The sequence below is a fragment of the Bolinopsis microptera genome, chromosome 7 (assembly GCF_026151205.1).
Source record: "Bolinopsis microptera isolate Bmic1 chromosome 7, MBARI_Bmic_1.0, whole genome shotgun sequence".
NCBI classification, from domain to species: domain Eukaryota; kingdom Metazoa; phylum Ctenophora; class Tentaculata; order Lobata; family Bolinopsidae; genus Bolinopsis; species Bolinopsis microptera.
In genome coordinates, this window is record NC_087078.1 from 18,867,898 (window position 1) to 18,886,616 (window position 18,719).

Here is an 18,719-nt window from a genome sequence, read left to right on the forward strand (position 1 = left end):
CATAGGCAACAAAATCAAAATTTATATTATGGCACTAATGCCTATTCTGCTGTTAGGAGAGAAATCATTGAATCGATTTAATGATAGAATTTAAAAGGCAATTTGAGCAGGTGCTTGTTCACTGGGCCGCGCTCAGCCTGCCATTCCGCCGAATCTTAGCCTGGGGTCCCCAGGTAAGTGCTTGTAGATCAGCTAAAATCATAGTGATATTTAAATAAAATGGCATTATAAAGTTTGTGAATAGGTAGCTGGTAGAATACTATTCTTACAATAGCAATTAAATACAGGTGGTTCTGCCAACCACCTCCTTTATAGAAACTTAATAGTCAACCCCACGCAGTAGAAATAGAATGGCCTCTAATGAAGATTTTGAAATATCGACCATGACATCACGCTCTGAATAGGTTCCTAACGATTTCTTTTTTCTCGAAACTACGCACAGTAAAACTCCAATTGACTATTTTCTTTTCCCGGTGAATCGGGTTTTTAGTGTACGTAGGACGTTAAAAACGGTTTGTGTGGGGCATGATTAGATAGATTTTTGAGCTTTTAAGTTGTCAGAAAACAAAATGTAACAAATAGTAACATCAAACATGTACTTGATTATGGTATCTCGGGCTAAAAAAGTCTTAGAGACATTTGCAGCACAGTTAAACGTTCAACATGAACAAAATTTATGGAGCAGCACATACCACATAACTTCAATTTTGTATAACTTTGAAAATACTCAGTTTTAGAAGCTCCTTCCAGCTATCTTAGGCTAACTTCAGCTCCCTCTCTGGGGCTCTCTCCAGTACTGCTATGGCTAATCAACTCCAATCCATAAATTGTATCCGAATGTATTCATGTTGAACGTTTTACTGTGCTGTAAATGTCTCTCAGACTTTTTTAGCCCGAGAGACCTCCTCTCTGAGCAATGAAAGGGACCTCCTTGCTGAGCAATGAATGGGACCTCCTCTCTGAGCAATAAAAGGGACCTCCTCTCTGAGCAATGAAAGGGACCTCCTTGCTGAGCAATGAAAGGGACCTCCTCTCTGAGCAATGAAAGGGACCTCCTTGCTGAGCAATGAAAGGGACCTCCTCTCTTAGCAATGAAAGGGACCTCCTTGCTGAGCAATGAAAGGGACCTCCTCTCTGATTAATGAAAGGGACCTCCTTGCTGAGCAATGAAAGGGACCTCCTCTCTGAGCAATGAAATGGACCTCCTCGCTGAGCAATGAAAGGGACCTCCTTGCTGAGCAATGAAAGGGACCTCCTCGCTGAGCAATGAAAGGGACCTCCTTGCTGAGCAATGAAAGGGACCTCCTCTCTGAGCAATGAAAGGGACCTCCTCTCTGAGCAATGAAAGGGACCTCCTCTCTGAGCAATGAAAGGGACCTCCTCTCTGAGCAATGAAAGGGACCTCCTTGCTGAGCAATGAAAGGGACCTCCTCTCTGAGCAATGAAAGGGACCTCCTCTCTGAGCAATGAAAGGGACCTCCTCGCTGAGCAATGAAAGGGACCTCCTCGCTGAGCAATGAAAGGGACCTCCTCGCTGAGCAATGAAAGGGACCTCCTTGCTGAGCAATGAAAGGGACCTCCTCTCTGAGCAATGAAAGGGACCTCCTCTCTGAGCAATGAAGGGGACCTCCTCTCTGAGCAATGAAGGGGACCTCCTCTCTGAGCAATGAAAGGGACCTCCTTGCTGAGCAATGAAAGGGACCTCCTCTCTGAGCAATGAAAGGGACCTCCTCTCTGAGCAATGAAGGGGACCTCCTCTCTGAGCAATGAAGGGGACCTCCTCTCTGAGCAATGAAGGGGACCTCCTCGCTGAGCAATGAAAGGGACCTCCTCTCTGAGCAATGAAAGGGACCTCCTTGCTGAGCAATGAAAGGGACCTCCTCTCTGAGCAATGAAAGGGACCTCCTCGCTGAGCAATGAAAGGGACCTCCTTGCTGAGCAATGAAAGGGACCTCCTCTCTGAGCAATGAAAGGGACCTCCTCTCTGAGCAATGAAAGGGACCTCCTCTCTGAGCAATGAAGGGGACCTCCTCTCTGAGCAATGAAGGGGACCTCCTCTCTGAGCAATGAAAGGGACCTCCTTGCTGAGCAATGAAAGGGACCTCCTCTCTGAGCAATGAAAGGGACCTCCTCTCTGAGCAATGAAAGGGACCTCCTCTCTGAGCAATGAAGGGGACCTCCTCTCTGAGCAATGAAGGGGACCTCCTCGCTGAGCAATGAAAGGGACCTCCTTGCTGAGCAATGAAGGGGACCTCCTCGCTGAGCAATGAAAGGGACCTCCTTGCTGAGCAATGAAAGGGACCTCCTCTCTGAGCAATGAAAGGGACCTCCTCTCTGAGCAATGAAAGGGACCTCCTCTCTGAACAATGAAAGGGACCTCCTCTCTGAGCAATGAAAGGGACCTCCTCTCTGAGCAATGAAAGGGACCTCCTCTCTGAACAATGAAAGGGACCTCCTTGCTGAACAATGAAAGGGACCTCCTTGCTGCTAATTTCAGGGAGATGCCATGTTGGGCGAAGCGGGGCAGCCTAATCAAATATATCGCTCAATCCGTTTAGATTATAGTCACCAGGTACATATTTCCAATTTTCAGGCATAACTTAATCGCAGTGGTTGCAATGTATACGCAAATGGCCCATGTTAAACTCATTAGTTTAGCTCAGGCAGTATAGTGAACCCCAGGTTTTTAGTAGATTTTGCGATGAAAATGACTATTAACTGTTGTTTTATCACAATTTGACGTCAATATATTTGACATTGCTAGTTCGTTCCGATTTATCGATCATTATATACCGAGGATTACTCCATGGTGATAACGATGTGTGCAAATCGATCGATTTTTCAATTTCCTCAACGTTTTGATGGGTCAAATTTGGTGGGTTTTTGACAAACTCTGTAAATTCCCCCGAATGATTGCATATCAATATCATATACCTTACGAGAAATATTTATATTCGACATAATTCCGGTAACCTAAATGATTTGGGAACAAAAATATAGGATTTTTTACCGAAAACCACCGCATTTCGTACCCCAAATTAAATCATGGTATTTGGGGATTTTTTTCAAACGAAGCTCTGTATAAGAAATGTAACAGCAGACCACTCAGTGAGAGAGTTGCGTACTCACGTTGGAAAATGTTTGGTCATATACTTCGTAGTGCCAGCAACTCCCCAGCGTTATCTTCTTTGTCGTGTCGGGAGACACCAATGTAATTTATTAAAAACTCTTAAAAATGACTTATCAGATAGAGACATTAAACTTGTAAATACAGAAGACATTTATAATTTGATTTTTTTAGCCCAAGACAGACCTAATAGTGGAGAAAGTTATTTTAGTTTTAGTAGGTAACTTATGAGATTTTTAATTTGTTTATACAATTTATTTATTTGAATAAAGTTTTATAATAATAATATATGGGGATTTTTTTCATTTCTTTACTTTACAAAAATAAAACCCAATATTTGAGAAAATCAATAAAATAAAACATGAAATTTGAAAGTCAATTTCTTCTCGATCTTCTTAGGGTAGTCCCAGGTGTAGGCTTCTCTAACAAGCTGTTACGTCTTATAAGCAGTTTCTCAAGCGCCTTTGAAAGACCGCAGGTGTTTGTTATCCTCCACCACTCCCGAAATTTCACCGCCGTGGCAAATGAAATAGTAGCAGAGCTTGCTGAGTTTTTATGGAACGTGTCCGACCGTCAGGAATCATATTTATAACTTACTAAATTGATTATTGATAGTAAATCGACAAAGAAAATACGCGAAAAATAATTTGGGGAAAATAATGATGGTGACCTAAATTTTGGTAGTCCGAAAATATGGTGTTTTTTTTTTCGGAAAACCACCGACTTTCGTACCTTTTAAATATGTCTCGTAAGGTATTGCTATACTATACGTCATTATTATGTGGCGAATCAAATTATAAATCTGTCAAATATAGTTTAAACCCTATAGATGTGGATTCTAGGTGAGACACATTTTTTGACAGGTGACAGCAATAAACCAATCAGCTTCCACTATTGACCAATAAAACCCCAGAATCAATGTCACGTCTCAAGAAAATATGCCTCACCTAGAATTCACAACTATTAACCGAGAAATATTTACTGGTGCTTATAGTTATAATAATAAATCAAATCTAGATTCATCTGACTATTTTGATTTTCACGTGACGCACGAAAGATATCATAAAAATGCGAAATCAAGACATGGTTAAATAAAATGTTGGTCAACGAAACGGCCACAAGAAACCGATTGCTTCATCAGAATGTTTTGGGTGTATAGATCGAAAAAGAGATACTGATTCATCACTGAACATGCGAGTGTTACTGCAGCGTTAAATAAAGTACATTGCAAAATTATAGGATAGACAGACATTTATAAAATGTAACAGTTGGATCGGACGAACACGCGTACACATTAAAAGCAAGAAAAATAATTAAGAAAACACGGACAAACAAACGACAAAGCAGACGAACAAGTGACAAAGCATCCTAACCTCAGTTTCATCTTCAACCTCCGAGGCTGCAATCTTGAGTCTGGCCAGAATGTTATGGGGAGCGTAGTGGTCAGCCAGAGCTTGTTGCTGTTGTTGAAGATCGCTCAGCTCGTTTCGCTTTGACTCCAACTCTGAGTACTGAAAATATTGATTTGTAATTAATTAATCGATTTTTAATTATTTAATTTAAGTTAATAAGGTATATAAATTGAAACGGTAGTAGTTTGTATCACCAGTATGGAGAGGACACAGCTGAGCTGGAAACATTATTGGTGCTAGGATAAGCTTAATATAATAAGCTTATGCCTTATGAGCTTTATTTCGTGTATAAAAATATTTAAATCTTATAATTGGAAAGCAAGGTTAAGTTTTAAACGAGGAAAACACCAGGATAAAATATTAAGATCGAACTGTTAGAAATTAAATTACAGTTTAGCTAACATTAAAAATTGTGGTGTCAGCGACATGGATTGAACCAGATAAAACCAATCAAACCAAACAAAATTCAATCAAACAAGATGAAAATCAGCCAAATTCTATCAAATAGACATATCTAACCGATTTAAAATTCAACTTAATTTTATTAGCTATTAATCTATAGTCATCACAAAATGTTAATTCTTCTATAATGCTAATGTAATAGATATCAAGACGTATATTCTACAAAAACACACAAGAACGACCAAACATTTTCCGGCACAACGCAATTCCGGCTGTATATTGTTCCGGTCTGTCTATTTCCTAAGAAGATAACGGAAACACCAGAGCCGGAAGAAGTATAGATGATAAGGTAGCTCAACTTTTAATGGGAGTTTCATCTCCAGTCAGGGACAAAAGGAAATCGCGGCATGTACGGAATCGCGATTTTTCCCATTATTTGCGACAAATATTATGTATAGTTTAATGTATAGTCTGTTAAAATTCGCGGTATCGCGATTTTTGGCCAAAATAATCGCGAAATCCTTTTGTCCCTGTCTCCAGTGCATGGACATGTTTTTGCAGGAACTTGATACTTGTACTATGGTTTAGTATGAAAGCTATCTAATTTAACGTGATGATATCAAACATATTTGACCTTTGGGTGGCCTTAAAGTCAAAGCAAAGCGAAATCGGGAAAATTCAACAAAACCTTCGTTATCCATCAAAGCGCACACTTACATTGCACATTCTAATCAAACATAGTTGTAATCGTCAATTTGGAGACAAGATTAAGTAGGTTCAGGCATGAACTTGCTCAAGGCATAAGTTCTAGCCATCCTAAATCAGTTGCAGGCATGAACTTGCTCAATACAAGGCGTAAATTCTAGCCATCCTAAATCAGTTGCAGGCATGAACTTGCTCAAGGCATAAGTTCTAGCCATCCTAAATCAGTTAGGTTCAAGCATGAACTTGCTCAAGGCATACGTACTAGCCATCCTAAATCAGTTAGGTGTAGGCATGAACTTGCTCAAGGCATAAGTTCTAGCCATCCTAAATCAGTTAGGTGCAGGCAAGAACTTCCTCAAGGCATAAGTTCTAGCCATCCTAAATCAGTTAGGTTCAAGCATGAACTTGCTCAAGGCATAAGTTCTAGCCATCCTAAATCAGTTAGGTGCAGGCATGAACTTCCTCAAGGCATAAGTTCTAGCCATCCTAAATCAGTTAGGTGCAGGCATGAACTTGCTCAAGGCATAAGTTCTAGCCATCCTAAATCAGTTAGGTGCAGGCATGAACTTGCTCAAGGCATAAGTTCTAGCCATCCTAAATCAGTTGCCTTGCAGCAGTATTTGGCACAGCTTATCACACAGAACAGGATAAATTCAATAATGGTAAACACGCTGGCCCCCAGGAACAGTCCAAGTACCCCTCCTACGTCACCGAAAAGGTTGCCAAGATCGTAAGTAATGACTTCATTGACCTGAGTTTTTTGCATGCTGGTGAAAAGGATCTCAACAACCATAAGATTCTTGAAGATGTCGTCAGGGGTGGAATAGGTCACGTTATAGTCAGGTTGTGAAAACCCTTGCAAAAAACCACCAACGTTTTTATGAACACTATCGACCCAGTTGTCTGAAATGGTGGCACTGCTGATGGAGGCTTCGTAGTTCTTCTCCTCGCAAGCAGTGTCACACACGCATTCATTTTCTTCACCGCCTTTCTTTTTATCTTCTGTATTGGTGTAGTTTCCATACCACTCAAGGTAGGTAGACAGCCCACAACTGGCCCACTTTTCAAAAGAACAAGCCTTGTACTTACCCTCGTTGTTAGGAGGTAAGACTTGGACACAGCCGCACCTTTCGTGGAGTGTCCTATCTTTACATTCTTGAAGACATGCTCCCTCATTGTATACACCGTATGTGGTATTTACAAGAGACGCGTTGCAGCTTTCGGCCTTATGTTTATTTCTCAGTGTGACCCTGAGTCCCAGATCAACTTTGTAATAAGTCCCTGGACTCATCAAGAAGCCAGAAAATATGGTTGAACCGTATGTTTCGTGGTCATGAAATACTACGTTAAATCCATGGGTTACACTATCAGATGACCGTTTGGAGTAGTCTTGGATGTCAGCCCAAAACATAAGGGTCAGAGCACCATAATCGCCCATCTTACCTCTTAACGTGCCTTGAGGGTTAACTCTCCAGCATTTCCCAGAGCTTGAAGTCGGCATGGTAACGTAATGTGCCACACCATCAATTGGAACACCATATTCATCCTTCTCCATAAACGATTCCATTTGACCACAGTGCTGGTTTTTTTGCATACATTTTAACAGTCTGTTTGGTGAAGGGCCACCATTTTGGAACAAACTTTCGTAAGTTTCGTTCCTGATAGCGAACATCTCGTCATTCGGATCATTCAACCTGTTGGCCAGTTCTTTGGCCTGTTCTGCGTTGTATTGGTCGATAATGTTGAAGTAATCCTTGTACAGTCTGTTTTCTTCATTTTCAAGGTATGATTTTCTGACTTTATTCATGGAGCAAACAGTAATGGTGGGAAATTTGATGCCTTTCTTTTCACTTTCGTTATCATCCACAACGACCTCGAACTTTGTACCGGTCGGTTTATTAACGAACATGAGTATCTTGGTACAGATGATGTAGCAAGCGTAGATCGAGAAGGCAATCCACAGAAGGAGAAAGAAGACTTTTAGGAGTTTCCGAGGGCTTTCGAATATAAATTTTATTCCATGGGCACTAGTATCCGCTGAAAACTCGCGAATATCACTCATGAAGGAAGTCTTTTTTTGAAGATTGTCCCAAACTGTTTCTTTACGCTGAAGCTGCCTAGGACCCGGTCTTGGAGGAGCTCCATTTTTATTCATCACTAGGTAGCATTAACTCATTATCACTCATTACAATAAATTGTATACAGTAAATTTGTATATTGTAAAAGATATTTTCTTTGCAAATAAATATCGGCGGTAAAAAAATGCGGCGAAAAATAATAGGGTCAAGGCAAGAGCCCGTGGAGAGAACATGAAAGTTATTTTATACGACACGATAATAATATTAGTAATGTGGATAATCCAAAACCGTAGACGTTGTATTATTGATCCACAAGCAGCCCTTAATTAAGTGGTCAACAATTTTATATTCATATTATAGTCTAGAATATAATTTATTTAATTAATTAAATGAATAAAAAGTGATGATCTCGAAACCTCACAGCAGTTTGTCAGCCCCTCAAACATAATAATCGAACAGTTTATGATTGTGAATGTACTATGTAATAACAGTCACATTGCATTTTTAGCACACAGGAATATAACAAATTAAATTTTAAAAACGAGTTTAACATAACAGCAATACCGCAGTTCAGCCGCAGTACTGTGACAGGAATATCGCAGGAATATCGCAGGACTGTGGCAGTTCAGCCGCAGTACTGTGACAGGAATATCGCAGGACTGTGGCAGTACTGTGGCAGGAATATCGCAAGATCGCAGGACTGTGGCAGTACTGTCGCAGGACTGTGGCAGGAATATCGCAAGATCGCAGGACTGTGGCAGTACTGTGGCAGGACTGTGGCAGGAATATCGCAAGATCGCAGTACTGTCGCAGGACTGTGGCAGTACTGTCGCAGGACTGTGGCAGGACTGTCGCAGTGCTGTCGCAGGACTGTGGCAGGAATATCGCAAGATCGCAGGACTGTGGCAGTACTGTCGCAGGACTGTGGCAGGACTGTCGCAGTGCTGTCGCAGGACTGTGGCAGGAATATCGCAGGACTGTGGCAGTACTGTCGCAGGACTGTGGCAGGACTGTGGCAGGACTGTGGCAGGACTGTGGCAGTTCTGTTGTCGACGAAATATTGTACGCCCAAGTTACGTCTAGACACTGTACTATAGAAATTTAATTTTCCGCATTCGAACTTACGACAAGTATTGTAAAATAGTTAGGATGAATTATGAAAAAGTTGGCTATTTTGTCTTAAAAACCCGGATCCATTGTGATACTTCGACACGGACCAAAATTTTGACAATCAATCTGGGGGAGTTTCAAATTGGATTATGAATGAACTCATTAAAGTTAAACCCCGCTGCTAATACTAGCATTAAAATACCGATCTCCCTCTTCTTTAATCAAGGAAGTCGACGGAATTATAGTTCATTGTCGTGCAGGTACGGTAGGTGATTGGTATACAATGGATAGTCATTATATCACCTATTGAAGCCACTTGATTATACCAAAGTGAACATTTTCCAGGAGACACGTACTGCGTTATATACTGTCTCCTGCCAAGGTATGATTAAATTTAAACTATTTTAATAAAAGAGGTGTAGCTGAATTTGGAAAGGAAATAATGTGGTGATATTTTAACAGATCGTCCAATGAAGGAGGCGACAGAGAGTCACACACCGTAAGAGACCGGAACTTTCAGTAACAGTGGGACCTATAAGTCTGGCCACAGTAGACTTTTTGAGCCTTCTGTTAATTTCTAACAAAAGAATAAACCCGTCATATCTCCGCAAGCAATCCTCGCCTCCTAAATAGATCCGTGCTGGAGAGAATGCCTTGAAGAAAGGGAAATTCTAACTAACTACGAAGTCTACTGCTGCCTTTTGAAAGATGCGAAGTTTAAGATATCATGTGAAGTCTTCAAGGAATGATCCTGCCAAAGACCCAATTTCGTACAAAGGTAGTTTACCCATGAACCCCACCGGATCCTTGTAAACTTAGACGACTCTCAGTCTTTTCAAATCATTACTGGCAAACTAAGGCATTAAAGAAGCAGAATTTCGTACTGCACAACAGTTCTTCACAACGAAAGGGTTTTAATTTAAAAAACAAAGATCTGGTTTCAGTGAAATGCAAACTTATTAGTATCGAAGATTATATTTGAAGATTGAAAAAAACAAGAAACCTCCCCTTTGGGAAATGAAAATTACAACAGGCAAGTCCGCCCGTCCACACTTCAATCGACAAAGGAAAAGTATGCGTCAAACATATGATGAGGACTGAGGAGTTTCTGAATTAATGACATATCATTTGATCATGAGGATTTCTTTTGAATTCTGTTATAGCGGATGTTTCAACCATTATTATATCCAAGACTTCGTGACTGTAGTCTTGAAGGAGTTAAAACTGAAGGCAGGTCTTTTAGACTAATGGCTATTGACTCTGGTATTTTATCTGAGGCACTGACACAATGATCTTTCAATGATAACGGTTCAATGTAGTAATTAATACAATACCACTTTAATTGATCCTAATTAATAATCAAGAGTCATGTCGCCAGTAAATAAGTATTTGAATGCTCTTTTTCTCCGAAATAAAGGAATAGAGCATTTTAATGCGATTATAGTCTAGTATAGTGTAGTTATGGGCTGAGAAAATGTTCTCTTATTTGGCGAAACTTATCTTTTTAAGAAAGCATTCAATGATAGTGCACAGCATTCCAAACAGGCCACCAATCTGTCACCAGATTATTGACAGGCGTTTATTGTTCCAATCCTAGCATATTTGAGCCGATAGGACAGTTGTAGTGCAGATGAGCACAGACAGCACCCGATTAAATTGAAAAGTTCGTCCTGGTAACTGGTAACTGGTAACTGGTAACTGGCAACTGGTAACTGGTACCTGTTCACTGGTAATCGGTAACTGGTAACTGGTAACTGGTAACTGGTAACTGGTAACTGGTAAGTCATGACGGTACGACCCCTAATAAGCATAGAATGAGGGACCGTAGACTCCGGGCGTTTCAGTCTGCACAATCCTCGTGAGAAATATAAACAGAAACTGGACTGCTTCTATGAGTTGATAATTACAATCTGGCAAGGAGAATTCAAACCACAGGAAACATTTTTAATAAAGCAGAACCCTCATCCCAATAATACTACAGTCGAGGATTAATCTAAGTTATTAGTGCTTATGTAATACGCTACGTGACCAACGGCATGGTTCTGTACAACAGACTCAACTTGGGAAAGTAGCAGTACCAACATTTTTATACAAAACTAAATTCCGGAGTGTAGCACAGCAACTAGTAGTCAGACTACCTATCACTCATGTTCTAAATACAACAAGCGAGTATAACTTTTGTGCCAAACATTTGGGTCCAGGTACGGAAACGACCAACGCGAACGCCACTGTTGACTGTACCATAATTATTTATTATGCAGCCATAATGCTGCAAAGTTATGCCCGATGCCTCCATACGGCCAATGGCCGTGTAATTCAGTGGTTATCTTGGAATTTAAAAGTTTGTAAATATGAATAATAGGCAAGCTTCCATAAACGATATTTTATGATCGGCGCCGATAATCGCTTATTGAGCGCTTTTTCGGCGCTTTTTTGAAAAAAAACCGTTTACAATCGCTTTTTTTACGATTATAAACGGTTCAAAAAAAATCGCTTATAATCGACTATAATTGAGGTCATAATTCAAAAAAGCGCTTTTTTGAATTTAAAAGCGCTTATAAGCGCTTTTAAGCGCTTACTAGCGTCGCTGAGCGATTTGAAAGCGGTTTTCCAGTAGGATTGGCGCCAAAAACGGGTGGATAAGCGGTTGGCCGGATAAGCGATTCGTAGGCGCTTTTTTGAACCATTTATAAGCGATTATAAGCGCTTATAATTGGGGTGCAATTTAGCTGTTTGTAAAGCGCAAATAAAGCGCTTATAAGCGCTTTTAAAATTGAGTCAGGAAAACGCTATATTACATCTTATAACCGCTTATAATCGATTATAATCGCTTTTTTAGAAATCGCTTATAACGGCTAATTCATCGCTATTTCACCGCTTTTACCGCTTTTCCTATCATCCATGGCCAGGTGAGCAGGAATTAAAAAGCGCTTATAAGCGCTTTTTCGATGCTGCCCCTAACCTGGTCGGAACGGGGTAGTGCCCGGAATTTAAAAGCGCTTATAAGCGCTTTTTCAATGCTGCCCCTAACCTGGTCGGAACGGGGGAGGGCACGGAATTTAAAAGCGCTTATAAGCGCTTTTTCAATGCTGCCACTAACCTGGTCGGAACTGGAGAGTGCCCGGAATTAAAAAGCGCTTATAAGCGATTTCTCAATTCCCCTTAATCTGGTCGGAACTGGAGAGTGCCTGGAATTAATAAGCGCTTATAAGCGATTTCTCAATTCCCCTTTACCTGGTCGGAACTGGAAATCAAAGTGCCCGCTTATAAGTGCTCTTCTGTGCAACCTGGGGTGCACCGGCAGAGTCAGGATTTAAAAGCGCTTATAGGCGCTTATGATCGCTTTTCTACCGCTTTTCCCATCACCCATGGCCTGGTTGGCAAGAATTATAAAGCGCTTATAAACGCTTTTTCAATGCTGCCCCTAACCTGGTCGGAACAGGGGAGTGCCTGGAATTAATAAGCGCTTATAAGCGATTTCTGAATTCCCCTTAACCTGGTCGGAACTGGAAATCAGAGTGCCCGCTTATAAGTGCATTTCTGTGCAACCTGGGGTGCACCGGCAGAGTCAGGATTTAAAAGCGCTTATAGGCGCTTATGATCGCTTTTCTACCGCTTTCCTATCGCCCATGGCCTGGTTGGCAGGAATTAGAAAGCGCTTATAAGCGCTTTTTGAATGCTGCCACTAACCTGGTCGGAACGGGGGAGTGCCCGGAATTAAAAAGCGCTTATAAGCACTTTTTCAATGCTGCCACTAACCTGGTCGGAACGGGGGAGTGCCCGGAATTAAAAAGCGCTTATAAGCGATTTCTCAATTCCCCTTGGCCTTAATCTGGTCGGAACTGGAGAGTGCCTGGAATTAATAAGCGCTTATAAGCGATTTCTCAATTCCCCTTTACCTGGTCGGAACTGGAAATCAAAGTGCCCGCTTATAAGTGCTCTTCTGTGCAACCTGGGGTGCACCGGCAGAGTCAGGATTTAAAAGCGCTTATAGGCGCTTATGATCGCTTTTCTACCGCTTTTCCCATCACCCATGGCCTGGTTGGCAAGAATTATAAAGCGCTTATAAACGCTTTTTCAATGCTGCCCCTAACCTGGTCGGAACGGGGGAGTGCCTGGAATTAATAAGCGCTTATAAGCGATTTCTGAATTCCCCTTAACCTGGTCGGAACTGGAAATCAGAGTGCCCGCTTATAAGTGCATTTCTGTGCAACCTGGGGTGCACCGGCAGAGTCAGGATTTAAAAGCGCTTATAGGCGCTTATGATCGCTTTTCTACCGCTTTCCTATCGCCCATGGCCTGGTTGGCAGGAATTAGAAAGCGCTTATAAGCGCTTTTTGAATGCTGCCACTAACCTGGTCGGAACGGGGGAGTGCCCGGAATTAAAAAGCGCTTATAAGCACTTTTTCAATGCTGCCCCTAACCTGGTCGGAACGGGGGAGTGCCCGGAATTAAAAGCGCTTATAAGCGCTTTTTCAATGCTGCCCCTAACCTGTACCTGGTCGGAACGGGGGAGTACCCGAAATAAGAAAGCGCTTATAAAGCAGAGTGCCAGGAATTAGAAAGCGCTTATAAGCTTAACGGGCGATACTTGTAAAATATTTGTTTCAAATATTACGTTGAGTCCAACTCGGTGCGCGTCCTGGTAAGTTATAAACTTACAATTATAAGCACAAATCTGAACATCCGTTCACCTGGGGTGCACGGAATTTAAATGCGCTTATAAGCGCTTTTCTCGATGCCCCTAAACCTGTCATGCACTGGCGGGAGTCAGGATTTGAAAAGTGGTTATAAGCGATTACAATCACTTTTTATTACTGGTTTTTACCGCTTTATCTATCATTTATCACCATGGATTTAAACATAGTTGTTTGATTGGCGATCTAGAAGCCAAGTAAGAAGGCTAAGTGCACAGCGCGGCAAAGTTCTCCGACAATAATTGTCAGAAATTGTAAAGCGCTTGCAAGCGTTTATTTATATGTTGTTAATGGTGGCGGTTGTCCTGGTGGCGGTCGATGCGCGCTGCGTCATTAGTCATACACTGACACACTTCACATTCAGAACTTGCAAAAGAAAAGTATAGTATATGAAATTAAATTATTGCGCTGGGCCACGCTCAGTCTGTCAACGAGTATGACAGGCCTGTTTATGTCATTCCAAGGAATCTCTAGTCGCGGGTTGAGCGAATCACGACGTCTGAAAAAAGTGCGGTGCTCATTGAAAGTTAGTGTGTGCGTGACCAGCATTCACGTACTTGTTCATAATCAATCGTGGACATAAAAAACACGTGCACGCTGAGTACCTATAGGAAAAAAGTAATGTATACACTAAAAAAGCCGCGCGCGTGCTGAGATAGCTTGTAAAATCTGGTTATTACTAATAGTAATAATATTAGATAGTAAAACTGCAACAAATAAACCGCGCCAGCTTGCACGTTTGAGTCGCAGGTCGCTCAGCTACGAAATCGCTCGCCAAAATTTTAAGAAAATTCTTGTGAAAAGGCTTTTGGGTATGATATTGATCTGAATCGGTGTATTTTTTAGACGCTGATCCCGAATCACCCGCCATGACGTAGGGTAAAAATACTTCCCTGGAGAGTTACATGGGCAAAAACCGTTTTAGTCACGTGACAGGCTAGTAAAACATGATTTCGATTGTTTAGGGCTCATGTTAGGGTTAGGGTTGTGGTACGCGGGTTATGAATAGCTTCGGGGTTATGGTTAGGGTTAGGGTTGGGATTAGGGTTTATGTAAAACTGTTTTGTACGGCTGCAAAACCATAAAAACCAAGGTCACGTGAAATTTTTGGGCGAGCGAATTAGCAAGAGCCGGTTTTTATATAAAAATAAGCGTACACATGATATACAATGCAATAAAGCTAAGAGTTTCTGCATGTTCGATTATTTTGCACCTAAGTCTAACCATGTGCCTTCGTGCTGCCGTTGCTCTATCCAGATAGCTAGTGCGCCATGCCATCGACAGTGAGCCGCGCGTGCCGACTGTATAGTAGTAGGATGGTTTTTTAGCGCTAATTTCGGCCAGCACAATTTTCTTCAAACAAATAGATATTGAGTATCCTTCCCGACCTCCGATTGCAACAAAAATTGGCGAGCTTACTCATAGACTTACAAGGAAAGTGTCCGAAATAATACGACAAAAATCAACGAATTTGGTCAAATTACGCGACTTTTACAGCTAATTTTGCTCCAAAAGCCGCGCACCATCAAATATGGCACCCTTCATCTAACCATGTGCTTTCGCGCCACGTCGGGCGCGCTTGTTTCACAAGTCAAGAAGTGAGGGGGCTTATAAGCGCTCTTTAGTTCCGGGCACTCCCCCGTTCCGACCAGGTTAGGGCCTAGGGGCAGCATTGAAAAAGTGCTTATAAGCGCTTTCTAATTCCTACCAACCAGGCCATGGGCGATAGGAAAAGCGGTAGAAAAGCAATCATAAGCGCCTATAAGCGCTTTTAAATCCTGACTCTGCCGGTGCACCCCAGGTTGCTCAGAAAAGCACATGCAAGTTCCGACCAAGTAAAGGGGAGTTGAGAAATCGCTTATAAGCGCTTTTAAATTCCGGGCACTATTCTGTTCCGACCAGGTTAGGGCAGCATCGAAAAAGCGCTTATAAGCGCTTTTTAATTCCTGCTCACCTGGCCATGGATGATAGGAAAAGCGGTAAAAGCGGTGAAATAGCGATGAATTAGCCGTTATAAGCGATTTCTAAAAAAGCGATTATAATCGATTATAAGCGGTTATAAGATGTAATATAGCGTTTTCCTGACTCAATTTTAAAAGCGCTTATAAGCGCTTTATTTGCGCTTTACAAACAGCTAAATTGCACCCCAATTATAAGCGCTTATAATCGCTTATAAATGGTTCAAAAAAGCGCCTACGAATCGCTTATCCGGCCAACCGCTTATCCACCCGTTTTTGGCGCCAATCCTACTGGAAAACCGCTTTCAAATCGCTCAGCGACGCTAGTAAGCGCTTAAAAGCGCTTATAAGCGCTTTTAAATTCAAAAAAGCGCTTTTTTGAATTATGACATCAATTATAGTCGATTATAAGCGATTTTTTTTGAACCGTTTATAATCGTAAAAAAAGCGATTGTAAACGGTTTTTTTTCAAAAAAGCGCCGAAAAAGCGCTCAATAAGCGATTATCGGCGCCGATCATAAAATATCGTTTATGGAAACTTGCCGAATAATAAGCCATTACTCTGCTCGTGACTTTTGCTTATCTTAGTCGAATAAGAAAGTATATAATGGTAAATTATTGAAAATATCAAAGCATTCCAAACAGGCCACCAATCTGTCGCCAGATTATTAACAGGCGTTCATTATTTCAATCCTAGCATATTTGAGCCGATAGAGCATTAGTAGTGCTGCTGAGTCCAAGGCATGCAACCTGCAATCCGAAGTGATTGCAACCCTTACGGAAGACTATGAGTATGACTAGCTAAGAGAAGAAGACAAGCTAAGAGAAATAACTAAATATCTAATTGATAACGTTAGTGGCATAACTGAAGGCGCCATTAGTTAAATACATAATGGGCAGTTAATGACATAACTGATTGTGTTGTGGTGGCACCATGCGTACCAGTGGTGGCACCATGCGTACCAGTGGTGGCACCATGCGTACCAGTGGTGGCACCATGCGTACCAGTGGTGGCACCATGCGTACCAGTGGTGGCACCATGCGTACCAGTGGTGGCACCATGCGTACCAGTGGTGGCACCATGCGTACCAGTGGTGGTAGTATTGTGACGGCATGGTAGTATTGGTTGTTTTCTCCAAGCGCAAAATTTTACCGTGTAAACTTGCAACATTATCTACGTATAAGAAAATGCCAATTATTACAAAGTTTAAGTACAGATTTTAGATTGTGGTGGGGATTTCAAAAACATAAATATCTCTCAAGATCACATCTCAAGACTGAAATAAAAGATGCCAAATACTGCCCAAACTGTGAAGAATACAGGTTAAAAATTGTATTGGACTTCAACTAATAACAACAAGTTAAATGATTGGCATAAAATGTTGTAATACTAAACAGCTATTACTAACTGTAATAGCTGTATTGACTATTGGATATGCCGATTGTTTATCACGTCTTTCAGCAGCTAAACTGTCGAACAATTGATAATAATACGACAAATCTAGTGTTTGATTATTGATAACACTATGTAAGAGAAGCGTTATGTTTGATTATTGATAACACTATGTAAGAGAAGCGTTATGTTTGATTATTGATAACACTATGTAAGAGAAGCGTTATGTTTGATTATTGATAACACTATGTAAGAGAAGCGTTATGTTTGATTATTGATAACACTATGTAAGAGAAGCGTTATCAGTTATGATGGGGGGGGGGGGGTTATGATTTAATCTTGGAGCTGGGTCTGCTTTGTTGAGCGATTGAGTGATTTCTTTTGCATTTCATCACGCACGCAACAAACGCCGGCACAATAGATTCGGAAATTTAATGAATCTGCTGAGAATGAAAGCGTATCTTTAATCGAACACTAGATCTAGCTTATACACATCACGATCTATTTTGCCCTATCTCAATACCATAATTTTATAAATCACAATAGACATTCTTCATTTCTCTAATCTCATAAAAAGAGGTTTAGTCAGGCACAACCACCTGACTCGACACAAATTGATGAAAAATTAAAGTGTCTGGTGAACGAAAAGAGCGGGCAATTTTAATTCGGCTCTTCTATTGTATCAGTCTGTTTATGGGTTATAAAGACAGATTTGATATCCATTAATAGTTTGACTATTTTAGAATTCCTTAAATTCAAGAGAAAAACAATGGCTACATTCCAGAATAGCCGCACAGTTTTAATCGAAAATTTACCAAAAAACATGGTACAATCTATAAATTTTGTTGAGATAAAGGAATGTGATGACAAGAGCATGTGTTAACCACTAAGGCCCCAAAAATATGGAAAGTTAAAAGGTACAAAACGGAACACGTTCTAATAAGTGGATGGATAAAAAGGCAGTTCTTGTTTTTAGGTATCAATAGAAAGTATTCTAACCACTTATCAACGGCTAAATGAAAGAAGGAGGCTTTAAAAATAAAATACCATAGAAAACATTCTTACCAGAGCAATGAGTTCCTGCTGTTTTTCCTCTAATTGCGGTTTTAGGGTGAGGTTCTCGAGGGCTAGTGTCTCGTTTCGTTCCACTATCTTCGTCCTATCTTCTTGTAGTCTAAAAAAACAAGCAGTTCAAAACTTTGCACCGATGTAATGCTTGCTTTTTAAATAATCAGAAGACTGCTATTTTATATGGATTTTTACTTGAAAGGAGCATTTAGCCCACAAATTCAGTCATCATATCACGTCATTATATATATGAGGATGGTCGATGCAGGAATCGTATGGCAAGATATTAAATAGGTATTTATGTTCCAGGGAAAGATTGACCAATCGAAGTGCATTTTAGGTATATTAAACCAGCTGCATGTGAATGTCTTGATATTTAATAGATCCAATATTGAGGCGTTATGTCATTGACCAGGGTGCCATATGTTAATGTCTGGAGAGTTGACACAGCGATGGTGTTTCGTTTAGTGAGACCAACACAACTCTTCAAAACCCTAGACTCTTTAAAACCCTAGACTACTCGTGATCTGATGATCAGTTTGGCCACCAGAACTGTCCATTAAATTTGGATGCAAGGAAGTTAGTTAGTGCTAGTTTTATGCCCGGCCCGTAGTTGTCTCTTGAGTTACTGTAACATTTAACAAGCTAGTTAAGGGAGTGCCTCTTTAGGTACTGTAACATTTAACAGGCTAGTTAATGGAGTGCCGAGTCCCGGCTTGCTTCCAAATACGAGACTAATTTCTGAAGTTCATGCTGATAAAATCAGCTT

At 41.0% G+C, this 18,719-nt stretch overlaps 2 protein-coding genes across 3 annotated transcripts in view; both read right to left on the minus strand.

Moving 5' to 3' along the window:
- Nucleotides 1–18,719, minus strand: part of LOC134817832 (vacuolar protein sorting-associated protein 37A-like) — a 48,919-nt gene that overhangs the window by 9,092 nt on the left and 21,108 nt on the right. For both annotated transcript variants that reach the window (XR_010160575.1, XM_063827172.1), the window contains exons 5-6: nucleotides 17,948–18,056; nucleotides 4,501–4,638 (exon numbers count right to left, since the gene is read on the minus strand). Coding sequence is in view for 1 of the 2 variants with exons in the window: in XM_063827172.1 (XP_063683242.1) it covers nucleotides 4,501–4,638; nucleotides 17,948–18,056 (247 nt within the window). In the remaining variant the exon portion in view is untranslated. The remainder of the gene's footprint in view (nucleotides 1–4,500; nucleotides 4,639–17,947; nucleotides 18,057–18,719) is intronic.
- On the minus strand, nucleotides 4,931–7,708 carry LOC134817940 (acid-sensing ion channel 5-like). Its single transcript, XM_063827320.1, has one exon. The coding sequence runs from the start codon at nucleotides 7,706–7,708 to the stop codon at nucleotides 6,218–6,220; it is 1,491 nt and encodes a 496-aa protein (XP_063683390.1). The 3' UTR covers nucleotides 4,931–6,217.